This window comes from Heloderma suspectum, chromosome 4 (assembly GCF_057233095.1).
Source record: "Heloderma suspectum isolate Gila_16-S chromosome 4, 16-S_ref, whole genome shotgun sequence".
Taxonomy (NCBI): Eukaryota; Metazoa; Chordata; class Lepidosauria; order Squamata; family Helodermatidae; genus Heloderma; species Heloderma suspectum.
The window spans coordinates 184,197,237-184,214,968 of NC_139461.1; the positions used below are offsets into that span (position 1 = coordinate 184,197,237).

Below are 17,732 nucleotides of genomic sequence, written 5' to 3' on the forward strand. Positions count from 1 at the left end.
GATAACATATGCATACTAGGGACACTGCAACCTTTTGTTGCAGGGCCCCACTTGTATCCATTTGTAAGCTCCTTTCTAAGCATGAGGACCCTCACAGGGCTCAGTATGAGGCCCTAGTCACAATAATGGTTTCCTGGCCAGAGGGGAAGTGGTGATCTCCCATACTCTGCCTTTGAGCCCTAAACCCATTGCAGGGATAGAGTGCCTTACTCAAGAGGTAAACACCTTTGTTCCTCCCATGTCTTACAAGCCCAGGCAGTGGGTTTGGAGTTGAAGAAGGGAAGCAAGCTCTCCCCCAGTCTTTGGCACCAAACCCACTGCAGAGGTCAGGCATGGGAACTCTGAGGATGCTCCTGAGAACTTCTGAGATGTGCTGCTAATCTCCCCAATATCCCTTCACTTGGTTGGTCACATAGACTCACCAGAAGTCAGAAGAGAGGACTCTGAGGTGGCCCAGAGCTATATATCTTTGTCCAAATTTGGGGAGAGAAAGACACGAGAGAGAACACCCCTTCACTCTGTCTAGCCTGCATTCCTAAAACAATTCCCAATATCAGAAGTTACTTTTGTCCATATCTATTTGAAATAATCAAAGGAGCACCACACAGGCACAGGGTGAAACTGAAAAACATACTTTAAATTAATTAATGTAGGACTATATGCCTGCAAAACTATCGCCAAATTACAAAGTGTTTCAGTAAATTTGCATTAATATTCAAAAATGTTTTCCCAGTAAATGACAGAAAATAAAACAGGCAAAACCTGCTAATTATCAGCACCTTGGGAAACTGCCAACCCTTCTGACAACTTGTCAGGAAAATAACATTCTGACTGATTGGCAACCCTAAGCACCCATCATTTTGTAGCCTCAACCTAAAAGCTCCACAATATGCCATTCTTAGAGGTCTAAATGTTCTTTTTTTATGCATGTATCACAATTAGTCACTAACAAACACAAGCCCACCAAAACCAAAACCAAAAATTGCCTGGGGTGAATGGTGGATCTAAGATGTGGAGATCAATCCATCCAGAATTAAACATTCTACAGTCCCATTTATTTCGAGGGACAATTTTTGCACATACTTGAAATTCCTCCCATTAAAACAAATGTGACTTACAAGTGCTTAATCATGTCCAATAGAGATTTAAAACTCTTCCTGAAATAGAATGTCTCTGACTGCCCATCTCTCCTTGTTCCCCTCATTTTAACATTCATTTCCTGTGAAGTTTAACTGAGATGTGCAAGGAAGCAGACACTTGTACTTATTTATAAAAAAAACCTACACTAGACTTTTTCCAGATTACTTGCAATCCTAGGCCTAATGTTTAGAGGAGATAAGGTCTGTATTGATGAAATGCCATTTTTTTTTGAAAGGCAAACTTTAATAATTTTAATTAAAAAAGAATAATGGCAGGAAAGTTTGGTGCAGAAGAGGCTGTATAAATAACTGTATTCAATGTCACTGAACACTGAAGAATTCAGATCTGGCTGCTCTGAAAACATTCCAGGGGGATGCAGGCCACTTGGAGGCTACTGTATTTTTGTGAACCGCCCAGAGAGCTTCGGCTATTGGGCGGTATAGAAATGAAATAAATAAATAAAATAAATAATTGTACTTTTTCTGCCATTAAATAAGGTCTCAGGCAAGTGAGAGCCACAGAGTTTAAGTGGCTGTTGTGCTTAACTTGAGTTCCTCTGTCAACAGGCCATCTCCCTCTCAGCATCACCGCTTTTAAGGAAATACCTTTGCAATAGAGATGGGGAACATGTGGCCATCCAGATGTTGTTTCAGATTTCCTGAAAACATTCCAGTCTACCCCTTCTATGGAAACCTCTCTGCTTCCTTACAGGATGATCTAACATGCCTCTATGCAACACTCAATTCTTGGGGAATAAAGAAACTCCATGGTTGGAGAAAGGCTCTTGGTGGTCATGGGAGGTTTCAGTAGCTAGCATTCATTTCATTCATTTATTACATTTCTGTACCGCCCAACAGCCTAAACTCTTTGGGCAGTTTACAGAGATTAAAAACCTGATGATAGAATGTTATATTCCAAATTATTGGAATATATCCTAGTATTTTTTATGAAGAGTTTATATTTATAACATATAATTATCACCTACACACTACAAGATGTCTTCAGTGGTATACAATTGCTAAAAAAAAAAGCTTAAATAAATTAGTCAAGTACAAAAAGGTACAAAATGAAAAAGCAACACCTGCACTTTAATAATCCCACTTAAAACACCTGGGGTGGAGGGGAGAATCTTAACTCTGTGCCTGAATTCTATGCACAAGATGGCTTCCATGGACAATGATCTCCAAAGCTGTGGTGCCAATGCTGAAAAAGCCTCATTCCAAGCCAGACAGGATTCCATAATATGCAACACAGGAGCCTGGAGCAGGATCACCCCAGTAGATCTCAAAAAATGAGCTACTCAAAGGGGTGGAGACCCCGCAGAATGCTATTTCCATAGTGGTAGGCTATATTCCTTCAGCAAAGGAGATCGTTACCTTGTCGTGGTGCTGGAGCTTGAGCACCTCAATGACGTCATGAGCTAAACCGTGAAGGGACACCCAAGACGGGAAGGTCATGGCAGAGAGGTCAGACTAAATATGATCCCTGGGGAAGGAAACGGCAACCCACCCCAGTATTCTTGCCATGAAAACTAAATGGATCAGCACAACCAGAGATATGTCGGTATACCATTGGAAGATGGGACTCCCAGGTCAGAAGATGGTCAAAATGCTACTGGAGAGGAACAGAGGATAAGTTCAACTAGCCCCAGATGTGATGACGCAGCTCGCTCAAAGCCGAAAGGATGGCTAGCAGCCGATGGTGCTGGTGGTGAATGAAGAATCCGATGTTCTAAAGATCAACACACCATAGGAACCTGGAATGTAAGATCTATGAGCCAAGGCAAATTGGATGTGGTTATTGGGGAGATGTCGAGATTAAATATGGACATTTTGGGTGACAGTGAACTGAAATGGACTGGAATGGGCCACTTCACATCAAATGACCACCAGATCTACTACTGTGGACAAGACGACCACAGAAGAAATGGAGTAGCCTTCATAATTCATAATAAAGTGGCTAAAGCAGTGCCTGGATACAATCCAAAAAATGACAGAATGATCTCAATTCGAATTCGGGTAAGCCATTTAACATCACAGTGATCCAAATATACACCCCAACCACAGATGCTGCAGAAGCAGAAGTAGATCAGTTCTATGAGGATCTGCAGCTTGGGATGGCGGAGAATTTCTCCCCGAAACTTCGGGGGGCCGAGCGCCAACGTGTTCGGCCCCCCGAACAAGTTTCGGGGAGAAATCCTCCAAACCCCCCCTGCCCCCCGCACCCCCCCTGGGACGGGACTTACCTTCACCGAATGTCCTTCCTGGTGGCGGGTCCGGCCGGCGGTTTGGCGGGTGTTCGAGCAGGGCGGGAGCGGCAGCCGGTCTTTTGACCGGCTGCCGCCGCCACCATTGCAATCAAAGAAAAAAAAAAACGCCCCTGATAGGCTACGTGACGATTCACGTAGCCTATCACGGCTAGATTTGCAAAGTCAGCCGTGATAGGCTACGTCAATCGTCACGTAGCCTATCACGGGTGACTTTAAAAAAAAAAAAGCGCGTACGGATAATGGCGGCCCCCATAGGGAGCCGCCATTCCCGTTCCTTATTTGGTCGCTGTAGTCTACGTAAATGTTTACGTAGACTACGGTGAAAATAAGGGCAACGCTATTTGCGTTGCCCTTATTTTCGCCGTAGTCTACGTAAACATTTATGTAGACTACAGCGACTAAATAAGGAATGAGAATGGCGGCTCCCTATGGGGGCCGCCATTAGCGTACGCGCTTTTTTTTTTTTTAAGTCACCCGTGATAGGCTACGTGACGATTGACGTAGCCTATCACGGCTGACTTTGCAGATCTAGCCGTGATAGGCTACGTGAATCGTCACGTAGCCTATCAGGGGGCGTTTTTTTTTTTAAAAAAAAACTTTCGCGTTCGCGGCCGGGGCGAGGCGGGAAGCCTCCCCCCCGGCCTGAACTTCGCGGGGGGAGCAGCGAAGCGCCTCCCCCCCACCGCGAACGTCCTTCGATGACAGGTAAGGGACTTTTGTCCACCCCTATCTGCAGCACCTACTGGATAGTACACCAAACAAAGATGTTATTTTCATTACAGGAGACTGGAATGCAAAGGTGGGTAGTCAAACGACACGGGGAATTACAGGCAAGCATGGTCTGGGAGAACAAAATGAAGCGGGACATAGGCTGATAGAATTTTGCCAAGACAACTCACTGTGCATAACAAACACTCTCTTCCAACAACCTAAGAGATGACTTTATACATGGACTTCACCAGATGGTCGACACCGAAATCAGATTGACTACATCCTTTGTAGTCAAAGGTGGTGGACATCTATGCAGTTGGTAAAAACAAGACCTGGAGCTGATTGTAGTTCAGATCACGAACTTCTTATTGCACAATTTAGAATCAGACTAAAGAGAATAGGGAAGACCCACAAATCAGTTAGATATGAGCTCACTAATATTCCTCATGAATATGCCGTGGAGGTGAAGAATAGATTTAAGGGACTAGATTTAGTAGATAGGGTCCCGGAAGAACTATGGACAGAAGTTCGCAACATTGTTCAGGAGGCAGCAACAAAAAACGTCCCAAAGAAAAAGAAAACCAAGAAGGCAGGATGGCTGTCTGCTGAGACACTGGAAGGAGCCCGAGAAAGAAGGAAAGCAAAAGGCAACAATGATCGGGGGAGATATGCCCAATTAAATGCAAAATTCCAGAGGTTAGCCAGAAGAGATAATTCCAGAAAATTAGAAACATCGGAGGTAAATTCCAGGCAAAAATGGGTATGATCAAAAACAAAGATGGCAAGGACCTAACAGAATCAGAAGAGATCAAGAAAAGGTGGCAAGAATATACAGAAGATCTGTATAGGAAGGATAATAATATCGGGGGTAGATTTGACGGTGTGGTCAGTGAGCTAGAGCCAGACATCCTGAAGAGTGAGGTTGAATGGGCCTTAAGAAGCATTGTTAATAACAAGGCAGCAGGAGATGACGGTATCCCAGCTGAACTGTTTAAAATCTTGCAAGATGATGCCGTCAAGGTGATGCATGCCATATGCCAGCAAATTTGGAAAATTTGAAAAATTTGGAAATAGCATTCTGCGGGGTCTCCACCCCTTTGAGTAGCTCATTTTTTCCAAATTTGCTGGCATATGGCATGCATCACAAGAATGGCCACCAGATTGGAAAAAAATCAACTTATATCCCCATACCAAAAAAGGGAAGCACCAAAGAATGTTCAGACAATCGAACAGTGGCACTTATTTCACATGCCAGTAAGGTAATGCTCAAGATCTTGCAAGGCAGACTCCAGCAATTCATGCAATGAGAATTGCCAGATGTACAAGCTGGGTTTCGAAAAGGCAGAGGAACTAGAGACCAAATTGCCAATATCCGCTGGATAATGGAGAAAGCCAGGGAGTTTCAGAAAAACATCTATTTCTGTTTTATTGACTATTCTAAAGCCTTTGACTGTGTGGATCATCACAAATTGTGGCAACTTCTTGGTGGGATGGGGATACCAAGTCATCTTGTCTGCCTCCTGGGGAATCTGTATAATGACCAAGTAGCAATGGTAAGAACAGACCACGGAACAACGGACTGGTTTAAGATTGGGAAAGGAGTACAGCAGGGTTGTATACTCTCACCCTAGCTATTCAACCTGTACACAGAACACATCATGCAATGTACTGGGCTTGATGAAGCCAAGGCTGGAGTTAAAATTGCTGGAAGAAACATTAACAATCTCCGATATGCAGATGATACCACTTTGATGGCTGAAAGCGAGGAGGAGCTGAGGAACCTCATGACGAAGGTGAAAGAAGAAAGTGCAAAAGCTGGGTTGCAGTTCAACCTCAAAAAAACCAAGATTATGGCAACCAGCTTGATTGAGAACTGGCAAATAGAGGGAGAAAATGTGGAGGCAGTGACAGACTTTGTATTTCTAGGTGCAAAGATTACTGCAGACGCTGACTGCAGCCAGGAAATCAGAAGACGTTTACTTCTTGGGAGGACAGCAATGAGAAATCTTGATAAAATAGTGAAGAGCAGAGACATCACACTGACAACAAAGGTCCGCATAGTGAAAGCAATGGTATTCCCCGTAGTAACCTATGGCTGTGAGAGCTGGACCATAAGGAAGGCTAAGCGAAGGAAGATAGATGCTTTTGAACTGTGGTGCTGGAGGAAAATTCTGAGAGTGCCTTGGACTGCAAGAAGACCAAACCAGTCCATACTCCAGGAAATAAAGCCAGACTGCTCAGTTGAGGGAATGATCTTAAAGGCAAAACTGAAGTACTTTGGCCACATCATGAGAAGACAGGATACCCTGGAGAAGATGCTGATGCTAGGGAAAGTGGAAGGCAAAAGGAAGAGGGGCCGACAGGAAGCTCTGGTGTGGGCTGGTCCATGAAGTCACGAGGAGTCAGAAGCGACTGAACAAATAAACAACAACAAAAAGGCTATATTCAGAATCATACTGATACTCTTTTCTATTGCTTTCCAGAATCAGGAAGATCACTGGTAGGGATGTTGGAGAAATCTGCAATGGAACCAAATGAGTTCAGATTTTGATGAATCCGATGATCAGATTCTGCAGCAGACTGGCTTTTCCCCTGTCAGGCAGATTTGACAGACTTGCGGACCATTTTTCTAACTTTCCCAATTTTGCACAAATTTCATCATCGAAAAATATGCAAAGGCAGCCAAAATGCACATTTCCCCATAAGCTAAAACATGTAAATGCACATTTGCGGTGATTGTGTGCATTCTGGGGGGAATCTGTGCATTTTCACATGCGTAAATTTGTGCAAATGTACACTTGCACAAATTCGAGAAACTAAAAAAAGTCTGCTTACGTTGATGGGCGGACTGCAGAATGAAAGGCACCTGAAAATCTGCGAAACACAGACAGAATGGATTTTATACAATCCATACATCCCTAATCCCTGGACATTTCCACAGAACACAGATAAGATTAGCATGTGATTTTTTTCCACATATTTAACATTAAACCCCCCTAAGCCTCCTATTTTTCTCCCCTTTCCATCACACCTTTCAAAAAAGAGCACGTTAGATGAACTTACAGCACAATCTGATGCATGTCTACTCCAAAATACATCCCACAGAATTCAGTGGGGCTTACTCCCCAGTAACTGTAGGATTGTAACATAGATGCAGCTATGTAAACTATACAGGGCCAATGCCCTACCATGGAAACATGACAATCTATGTAAAGTACCCCTCCCATCTGCCAACCACAGAGTGAGGGTACTGAGACAAGTTTAACATTAGGTGTCGTACTTCCTCTACTTCGTAAGCTTCATATGTGATGTTGTATAGATGTTTTAAAGCAGGGTGGGAAACTTGTGGCCCTTCAGATGTTTTGGCCCTCAACTCCCACCATAACTCACCATTAGCTGTGCTGGTTAGGGCTAGTGAGAGTTGGACATAGGGATGGTGAGGGTGCCCAATTCTGTCCGGAAATCTGGTGGAACCCCCCCTGTCTGCACCCCCGTGCCCCGCTTGCCGAGCCCCTGCTCGCCCCCTGTCCCCGCTCAGTGAGTGGCCTGCAGTCACCCTAGCAGCATCGCTGAGTTCCACAGTCACCATTTTTTTAAAAAATAAATCAGCGAGCGTAAAATGTGCGTGTTTGCGCATGCAAAAATGCGCACTTTGCAAATGTGCATATCTGCAGGTGCATGAAAATGTGCATTTTGCAAAATGTGCATTTTCACGCATATGCAAATACATGCATATTTGTGGTCATGTTTCATTTTTCAAAAAAATGGTGACCATGGAGCTCGATGAGGCCACCAGCGGGAGCTCAGGCCATAACATCTGAAAATCCACAAGTTGCCTGTTTTAAAGGAACTGGCGGTGGCAAGGGAAACTAAGACCAAGGGAAGGGAAGGTTTCAGTTTGCTATAGACCAGGGGTGCACGACCTTTTCAGCCCTGCAGGCCGCATGTGGTGTGAGCTGGGGGCTGCACACATGCACACTCTCCTAAGCCCCATCCCAGCGATCCTGCTCAAGTTCACTGGGTGGGGGAGGAGGAGGCAGCTTTATTTTACTTGTGTCAATTATATTTACAGTGGTTTCCCTTTTCCTCAAACACTCTCCTCCACCGCAGTGAATATTTTCCTTTCCTTTTGCACTTGCTTTGAAAAGTGTGCTCCTCTCAGCTGCCTGATAGCAGCAGCACCACCAGTCCGAGCCACACTTAGGGCAGGAAACACAGAGCTCACTGAGATCAGCTGCAAAAACATCTTCTAGAAGACACTCTGGGAGCTGCTTTCAGAGGGCTCTGTGACTCTTGCCATCTGAGCACTGCTCCTAAACTGGGAAGAAAGGGGAATAGGAGTCATCTGCACAGAGTACAGACATACGTGCTAAGGAAGTGTTTGTTTTTGTATTTTGTATTTGTGGTTTGTGCAGTAATGGAGTACTACTACAACCAAGTACTTGAAGATGACAAGTACAAAAAGAAAAGAAAAGAAGATGCCAACTACTTGAAGATAAGCTTCCTTGAGTACAGCTTTTGTAGAAAGGCAGGGTATAAGTTGTATAAAGATGATGATAGGAACAAGGGGTGGGGGAACCAAACAGTATTCTTTCCAGAGTAAACAAGGCAAACTAATTATCACTTCGCAAAACTCTAGTTCAAATCATAACAACGTTCTCAAACATGAGTGGAATAACTCTTAGTAACATAATGTGTTTGCGTACATCAGGGCATGCACGCAAACACACTCACTGAAGAAATAATCTTCCACCGACATGACACAATTCATTGCTCAGTGTGACAGATTACAGCTGGCTCACTGTAGCTGTTTCTAGACGCTGATGTGCCTACCACTAGCACTCCCCCTTTTCTTCCTCCTTCTCCTTGCTTCCTGCTCTGTAAGTGGCTTATATCATTCACCAAGGGGAGAGCCCGTACATCACATTTTTTTTTTTGAGTAGGTAAGCATGGGCTTCTGAGAGCAGCTTCATATGCTACCCAAGTGGTAATAGATCTGCTTCCTGTGCCTGCATCCCACATCACTGTGGTAACATACAATATGAAGAAATTCCATGGGAGGAGCTGATCACGTGGGGAATTCCCATAATAGCAACCCTCTTAATTTGGGGTTGGTGGTACCACCTTCTCACATGATCTCCACACTTCATACTAGGGATGGCGGAGAATTTCTCCCCGAAACTTCGGGGGGCCGAGCGCCAACGTGTTCGGCCCCCCGAACAAGTTTCGGGGAGAAATTCTCCACCCCCCCCGCCCCCCCCGGGGACGGGACTTACCTTTGCCGAATGTCCCTCCTGGAGGCGGGTCCGGCCGGCGGTTCGTCGGGTCTTCGTCTGGGGCGGGAGCGGCAGCCGGTCTTTCGACCGGCTGCCGCCACTGCCATTGCAATAAAAGAAAAAGAAAAAAACGCCCCCGTGATAGGCTACGTGACGATTAACGTAGCCTATCACGGCTAGATTTGCAAAGTCAGCCGTGATAGGCTACGTAAATCGTCACATAGCCTATCACGGGTGACTTAAAAAAAAAAAAAAGCACGTACAGATAATGGCGGCCCCATAGGGAGCCGCCATTCCCGTTCCTTATTTGGTCGCTGTAGTCTACGTAAAGATTTACGTAGCCTACGGCGAAAATAAGGGCAACGCTATTTGCGTTGCCCTTATTTTCGCCATAGTCTACGTAAACATTGACGTAGACTACAGCGACCAAATAAGGAACGCAGATGGCGGCTCCCTATGGGGGCCGCCATTAGCGTACGCGCTTTTTTTTTTTTTTTTTAAGTCACCCGTGATAGGCTACGTGACGATTAACGTAGCCTATGACGGCTGACTTTGCAGATCTAGCCGTGATAGGCTACGTTAATCGTCACGTAGCCTATCACGGGGGTGTTTTTTTTTTTCTTTTATTGCAATGGCAGTGGCGGCAGCCGGTCAAAAGACCGGCTGCCGCTCCCGCCCCAGACGAAGACCCGACGAACCGCCGGCCGGACCCGCCGCCAGGAGGGACATTCGGCAAAGGTAAGTCCCGTCCCCGGGGACGGGGGGAGGCTAATCGTCACGTAGCCTATCACGGGGGCGTTTTTTTTTTTTTAAAAAAAAAACTTTGGAGTTCGCGGCCGGGCGAGGCGGGAAGCCTCATCCCCGGCCTGAATTTCGGCCGGGCGAGGCGGGAAGCCTCCCCCCCGGCCTGAATTTCGGCCGGGGCGAGGCGGGAAGCCTCCCCCCCGGCCTGAACTTCGCGGGGGAAGCAGCGAAGCGCCTCCCCCCCACCGTGAACAAGCTTCGACGACAGGTAAGTGACTTTCGTCCACCCCTACTTCATCCATTACTAGACCAGTATGAGATGCAGCCACAAGAAAGCAGCATCCGTTCCGCTCAAGTAATGTATGAATCATTTCTGAAACATTAATTGATATGCCATCTCCATATAATTACTGTATATTCCTGATCCTGAAGATTTATGCAGAAGCATCTCCCTGCAAGGCCAACCTAAGGATCTTAAAATACTGACAGAACTTCAGAATTTGCCACCTTGCACTGGCATAGCAAGAACAGAGCTCAAGTGTAAACATTTATATGGATTTAGAAACACTGATAGCTTGGATGCTATACAATGGAATCTGGACAGGATGTCAGTAAAGAGCCACGCTCTACCCCAGTACTATTTTCATTGCACAGTGTTTGCTATGCACCCAAAGAAAAAGTACAGTAAATATCAAAGCTGCCATCTTCTATCCTCCTGCATATATTCTTTTGCTTCTTTTCACTTTGTGTATACTCCTGTTCTAGACCAAAGGATGGTATAGTTTAGAATAGGAGGATACTGACTGCCTGGGCCCATCTACATGCGGCTTTTACTCTGGGGCGGGTACAAGTCGAGGTCCCTCATGATAGATGAGACAGTCGTGACTTGGCAGCCATCTGTGGTTTTCGCCCGGAAAAAGCGGCATTCCAAGGAGTCATTTTACTGCGATTTTTTGGGTTTGCTGCGGGTTCCCCTGTGGATGCGGGCTGTCTGTTCCTTCCCTGACCTGACCTCGCATCATATAGTGGGCGTGTTATAGGCGTGCATAGTGCCTGCGTCACTCTGTGACGCCCCTTTGTGTCAGGGTGGCAACTGAGCCGATAGAACCCCAGAGCAGTTCTGATTCTGAGGAGGATCAGAAATCCGTGAGAGAGGAGCCAGCTCATCCCTCACAGGCACAGCAGCTGGCAGAGATTCCTCCTGCCAGCATTCCTGAGATAGATAGTGACACTGGCAGTGAGCAAGTGCAAGAGGGGGGCTTGCTGGATGCTCAACACAGATGCAAAGAGCGACGAGCGATGGAGGGCACAGAAAGGAGGCATAGCGCCCATTTGGCGCGCAAGCAACGGCCGCGTCCCATGGACCCAAGGGAAAGAGGGAGGATCTCTCCCTAGCCCATAAGCTCAGGGTCTTCAAGTGACTCTCCTTCAAACAGGGACCAACTGCCTTCCCGGAGCATAGGCTACTCTGCTGTTCCTTGCTTAGTCGCTGGTGATTAGCATCTGAAAGAGTCATTAAGTTGTAAAAGGATTAAAGCCTTGAAAAGAATCCTTTCGTCTGTGTCTTGAGTTGGCTATTGGAGTGTACTGAAAGAGGCCGCCAGGGTGCTCCTGACACTTTGCTCCCCCATCCCTTCGCAGCTGTGCAGTTACAGAGGCACAGAGGGATGATATCATTTATTTAATCACACTTTGACACATTTTAGCAGCTTTGTATCTTTGAAACAATTGCAGACTCATTACCCAAGGGCTGGGGTTGGGGTCTTGGGAGAGGAACAACATCGCTCCGGTTAACATTTTGGAGCAATGGCTAGGCACCTAGCGCTCATGCTTGTGAGCGTGAACAGTCACGAGAGTCTTGGGCTGGGGAACTGACAAACTGATGCTGTGGAAATGAAGGAGCACAAAATACCCAATTTTCACCTAAAACAGAGTCAGAAAGACACAGCAGAGCCATTCAAATATAAAGCAGCCACTGAAGTTTTGCAGCCCCACACTCATGGGACTGCACAGCTGCGTATTTCAGTATAATGGAAAAAAAGGGGGGCACAGCAAGTCTCGTAGGGAAGTGCGCAGTACATCGTGAGTGTATCACAAGGCATGGTGATTCGAAGCTGCATTGTTGCGCAGTTGTGACGGGGTGGCGGCCAAAGAGGTGCCATGTAGATGGGGCCCCTGTCCTGCTGCTTTATTGGGAAATCAGAGGCATAAATTAGATTCTGCCTGTCACTTTCACCAAAAACTATTCTGATCTTACAGTTTAGCTGACTGCCTAGCCAATGATTCATGAAAGCAAAATACTGTTCCTCTGAACTTTTCAGTAGTTTGCCAACATGATACTGGTAACACTAGAAAAGTTTCATTTTCTACCACTGTCAAGACAAATGAGTGAAGATGTGCTATTTCTAGACATGCACTAATAAAAAGAGCTTGCATTCGGCAAGCACAGATACGTTCCTAGCTACCATGGTAAAAAACAGAACAAAAACTTTCCTCAGTCTGAACCTTGTTAGCATGTTTGCGGTGTTAAAATGTTTAAATAAAGGGGATGTCCCACATACATATGGGGCTTGTCCCACTTTCAGAATCACATTCCCAGGTGCCAATGCTTGTTCCCTTTCTCCTGGTTTGAAACTCAGCCCAATATTCTATCCTATCTGTTCCTGTCCCAGTATTGTGGCTATTGCTCTGAGGCAGACTTCATGTCCTAATAAAATTAAAGTGACCCATTTTCAGACATTATATCAGGCTATTCTGATCCACAACTTGGATCCTTAATTGCTCTTCCATTCATGTCAGGAGAAAGGTTTTGAACAACTCAGTCCTCCATCTGCAGTCTTCCATAGCATATCGCACAAAATTTGGGAGCAGATTTCCAGTGGAGGGCCACAGGGAACCGCAGAGAGAAGGGGGAGGGAAATCCCTGTTTTGTAAGTATGAATTTATTACGTTCACAGAAAGGAGGTTAGGATCCACTTCAAACAGACCCCCACACACTGGACACATTTAATGAGGTCCAAAACAAAGAATTTGCTCAATACCGATAAGAAGTTAATCAGTTGGGCACAAAGCAGAACAACAGTGGAGATTGAGTGTATAAGTACTTAATCAGAGACAGTGATATGGTGAAGACTACCATATGAGTATCATCAGTAAAACAGATCACAAACATCTCTGCTGCAGAACAAGAACAGTTTTTAATCCCAAACCTTAGCAAATGGTGTCAAATAAATAGGCTATCCTATATTATCTTTGCCTTAAAATATAGCAGGGATTAATTTAGCTTACGTAGAACATACATGATTGGATCCAGTCTAGCATAATAGTTTAAGGAACTGAGTTGTGATCCTAGAAGTCAAATCTGGTCTAGTCCATTACAGGACCTTAGATCCTCAGCTTCTCTCTCTCTCTCTCTCTCTCACACACACACACACACACACACACACACACGTTGCAAAAGGGGAATAAGTAATACCGGCCTACTTACAGAATTACTGAGATAATATGTAAGTGAAGTGCTTTCAACTCTCTGGAGTGCTAAAGAATAATTACTAGGGAAAAATAGTTTGTCATGTCAAGAGCCCCGTTTCATACAGGTTTTAAATTGTGCCCACAGAATGGAATACAACAGTATGGGAGGGCAAGAATGACATTCAGCAAGTAGGTGGGATAAAACTGGACACAGCTTTATTGGCTACAGCTTCCACGGAGTTTGACCTGGCAATAGAGCAAGGATTGAGCTTTCCAAAGCTGTACTGCTTTCAGATGAATTACTACCCTCATGCTGGGGAAACATAAAGGGATGGAAGGCAAGGTTCAGGCCAACTTTGACACTGAATGGTACCATGGCCATCCCTGCCAACTGGGGGGGGGGGCGGTATGTGCCTGCCCCTGACCTGCGCTGGAACTTGGTAACACCCAAACCCATTAAGGTGAACTCAAGCAATTAATGAGAAGCCACTTTACTTCTTCTAAGGATCCTGCTCAATGCCTCCAATGCTAGCCAGAATTGTTGTTGTGAAAAAAACAGAGAACATCAAAACAGAGGATTGGATCCAATGGGACCCTTGCGTGGTGCCCCAGGCTCGGTGGTGGCAGTGGCATACACGTGGCCCCTACCACTAGTGGCCAAGATGTAGCGCTTCCAGGGGCAAATGCTGAAATGAGTGGAAACACTTGCTTCTGGAAGGGGCAAGCTGTGCCCCTTCCAGAAACAAGCTATTCTGCTCATTTCAGCACTTGCCGTTGGAAGCACTACATCACAGCTACTGGCGGGCCTGGGCATCCACACAAAGGTCCCTTTGGATCCAACCTATTAAGAGCAATTAATAACATTGCTATGGGGAAGGCAACACCCCTGCTTTGCTGGGCCTATTGTGAGTGCAGGCCCATCAAGAGGCAGTTAACATGTGTATATAGCCTGGTAATTGATGAACTGCCAGATGAGGATAGGAGGGAGGGACAAGTGGGAAAGGCGTTTGCTGTGGTCCAACTGAGCATCTTAATTTATGACCCAGGAGAAGAGCAGAAGGGAAACCAGCTGGCACAGCCAGCTTGCCTGTGGGTGGAGTGCCAACGGCCAAGCAAAAGCCAGATTACATTGCTGCCCAACCACAGTGACATAACTCTCTGACTGCTACTCCTCATCACAATGACATAAAACGAGCCCACTGGTAAGTGAGGACCCAGGGCTATCCATGCTTTTTAGCTGAGGTGGGCAACTTGTAGGCCAAAATTTTGGAAGGCCACAACTCCCCTCACCTGTCACCATTGGCTATATTGGCAAGGGTTGATGGGAGTTGTAAGCCAAAACATCGGGGAGAAGTCATCCGCCTCTGCTTTATAGGCTGAAGTGATAAAGGAATTACAAGTTTTCATGAAAATCTTATGCAATTGCTTTGCAGAGTACAACAAACAAACATTACTATATGCAAATAATTACCTAAAATATTAATACTTGCTGGTAATTATCTAAAGATATAAATATAACTCTTGGAATGTCCAACGAAACAGCAACATAAGCAAATGGCAGATTGACAGAGGGCTCTTTTAAGGAACACTGCATATAATTTCAATTAATATTGCATGCTATTACAAGCTGCTTCATTTCCTTAGCTAGCAATTGTTCTATTGGGTATTTTGCTGCTATTTAGTCTATTTTTTCTATGTTTATAGGGGTCAAAACAAGGGCAGAATAAAATGGCACATAATAAGCCGCTATCTGCAGATGCTGAAGGCAGCAATAATTGCTGTAGGTCAACTTGCCATTTTCTTCATCTTTCTCTGTCAGTTACAAAAAACGCAGGCTGCTCCTGAACATTATGTTCCTTCCGAACAGCACTCTCCTTCTTGTCAATCACAGACTCTGGCTTGCTCTAAAATACTTTTGTTCCCCACAACCAACTAAGCCGTAGCAAGAAGAGGAAACATGTTTTGCATTGTATCACCTACTTCAGTGTGATATTAGAAGGGATGTTAGAGAGAACCATATCCAGTCCCAACAAATATGAATGCACATGCTCATCCTAGAGCACTTGATGTAGCACTTCACACAGCATGGTAAGGCCACACAAAGTGTCCAAGTGGTGGTACTATGAAATAGTTTGTGCTAGAACTAAAGACACATATTTTCAAACGTCTAAACTTGAAAGTAGAAATGCTAAGTGCCGTGGTGCAACCTTTTCTACAGTTTTTACAGAAAGCAAACGCTGAGTTTCAGATGTAGCTTTTCAAGTTTCACATTTGGCTTCTGGATTGTTGGTTTCATGGGGAGAATCAAATCGCAAACAATCAAAATATAGACTTTACAACCACATCAGTAATGCTTCTTCATCTCCTCCAGTCATTGATATTCGTAATATTTGCTCCATCTCAACATTAAAGATGTATGAAGACTAGCTTCCTATATTACAAGGGCCTTGCTAGATGGAACAGGCTCTCTCTGGAATACCATAAGCACCATCTGCAAAAGAGTGAGTTTTACCTACCCCATGATTAAAGGAGTATTGTCACATAAGCTGCAACACTTTCATAAAGTGGAAATGATGGGCATTTTCTTTCCTAGTACAAACATTTAAATGCCCTCTAAAACTGATTAACCAAATATGTTCTTAAATAAAATGCAATTAAAACTTTTGCTTGAAGCAGTATAATGTGGGAATTATAATAGTAGCAATAACATCACCACATACCACTTACCATGTAAAGATAAGACACAGCAATGTAGATATTAAAATCAAAACTTGGTTAAACATTGCAGATTGTGTGCGTTGGATGGCTCTATGGAGATCATTCTAAATCAAAATGAAATAGAGACATGTGTGGTGTTTAGATGTGATTTGTATATAAGATAGGCTTTAACTAATAATAATTCATAGAGCATTTAATATGCAAGTGTGTGATCTGTATTTACATGCTTACAATATTGCAATACTTGCCCAGGTTCATTTTATTTATACATGAACTTGTTATTTTCCTTTCAACTGAGGTATTCAAACCAAATTACAAACAAGGTAAAGCAAAAAAGGAAAAACCAATACACATTACTAACCACTAGAACAACCAGTAAAAACAGATTCTAAAATACATGACTCATACAGCAAATTACATTAAAACCAGCTAACCTAAAGAAAAATGGAGGCACCAGTCGAACCAGCATATAATGATTTGAAATAAAAGATAGTACAGCTAAGTGATCAAAAGCCTTCGAAACAGCAATTCTTATAGTGCAATCCTACATGTCTACTCAAAAGCATCCCATTAAGTTCAATGGGGCCTACTCCCAAGTAAGTGGGTATAGGATATCTGTGCATAAGCATTATTGAGCTTAAGGATGTCGGAGAAATCCTCAATGGATGTAAATGAGTTCAGATTTCTATGAATGTTACCTGCAGATTCCACAGCTTTTCCCAAGTCACACAGATTCTGCAGACTGGTGGACCAGTTTTTTTACTTTACCTTTGAGGGTGGGCAGAATTTGCACAAATGTGCAAATTCATTTAAAAATAGGAACAAAATTCTCTTACAAAAGTCTGGTTCAGTCAGTGAGTGGATGACAGAATGAAGGGTATCTAACAATCCACAAAACACAGACAGAACAGATTTAACAAAATCCGTACATCTCTAACTGAGCTCAACGGGACTTATTTTCTGATGAGATATGTATAGGATAGTGCTTTTCACAGCAAGCCCTGACCAAGGAAGGGGGCGCAACAAACTTTTCGAGGCAGAGAGTTCCACAATGTGAGCATCACCACCATTGACTTACAGATGGAATATCAGAAAGAAAGGGGTCAAGGAATGCCAACAAATTATAAGAGATGGGGAAAATGCATGAAACAGAGTCCCTAAGATTATGTACAGGACTCAAGCCATTTATGGCTTTAAAGCAGAGGTGGGAAAACTTTTTCAGCCTAAGGGCTGAATTCCAGCATGGGAAAGGTGGGAATTCCAGCATGGGAGGGCACATTCCATCTGTGGGTATGGCCAAAATGTGATTATCGCTGATTTTAAGCCTGCACAGAAGTAAGCCGGACAAGGCTTTTGCACATCTACTGGACTGGATCACACAGCAGTACTTTGAAATAGCATCC

At 44.5% G+C, this 17,732-nt stretch overlaps 1 protein-coding gene across 1 annotated transcript in view; it reads right to left on the reverse strand.

The window, feature by feature from the left end:
- The window catches only part of KCNT2 (potassium sodium-activated channel subfamily T member 2), a 337,774-nt gene that overhangs the window by 152,348 nt on the left and 167,694 nt on the right, over nucleotides 1-17,732 (reverse strand). Inside the window, exon 9 of the mRNA XM_084851494.1 lies at nucleotides 16,339-16,433. Within this exon, the coding sequence (XP_084707620.1) occupies nucleotides 16,339-16,433 (95 nt within the window). The remainder of the gene's footprint in view (nucleotides 1-16,338; nucleotides 16,434-17,732) is intronic.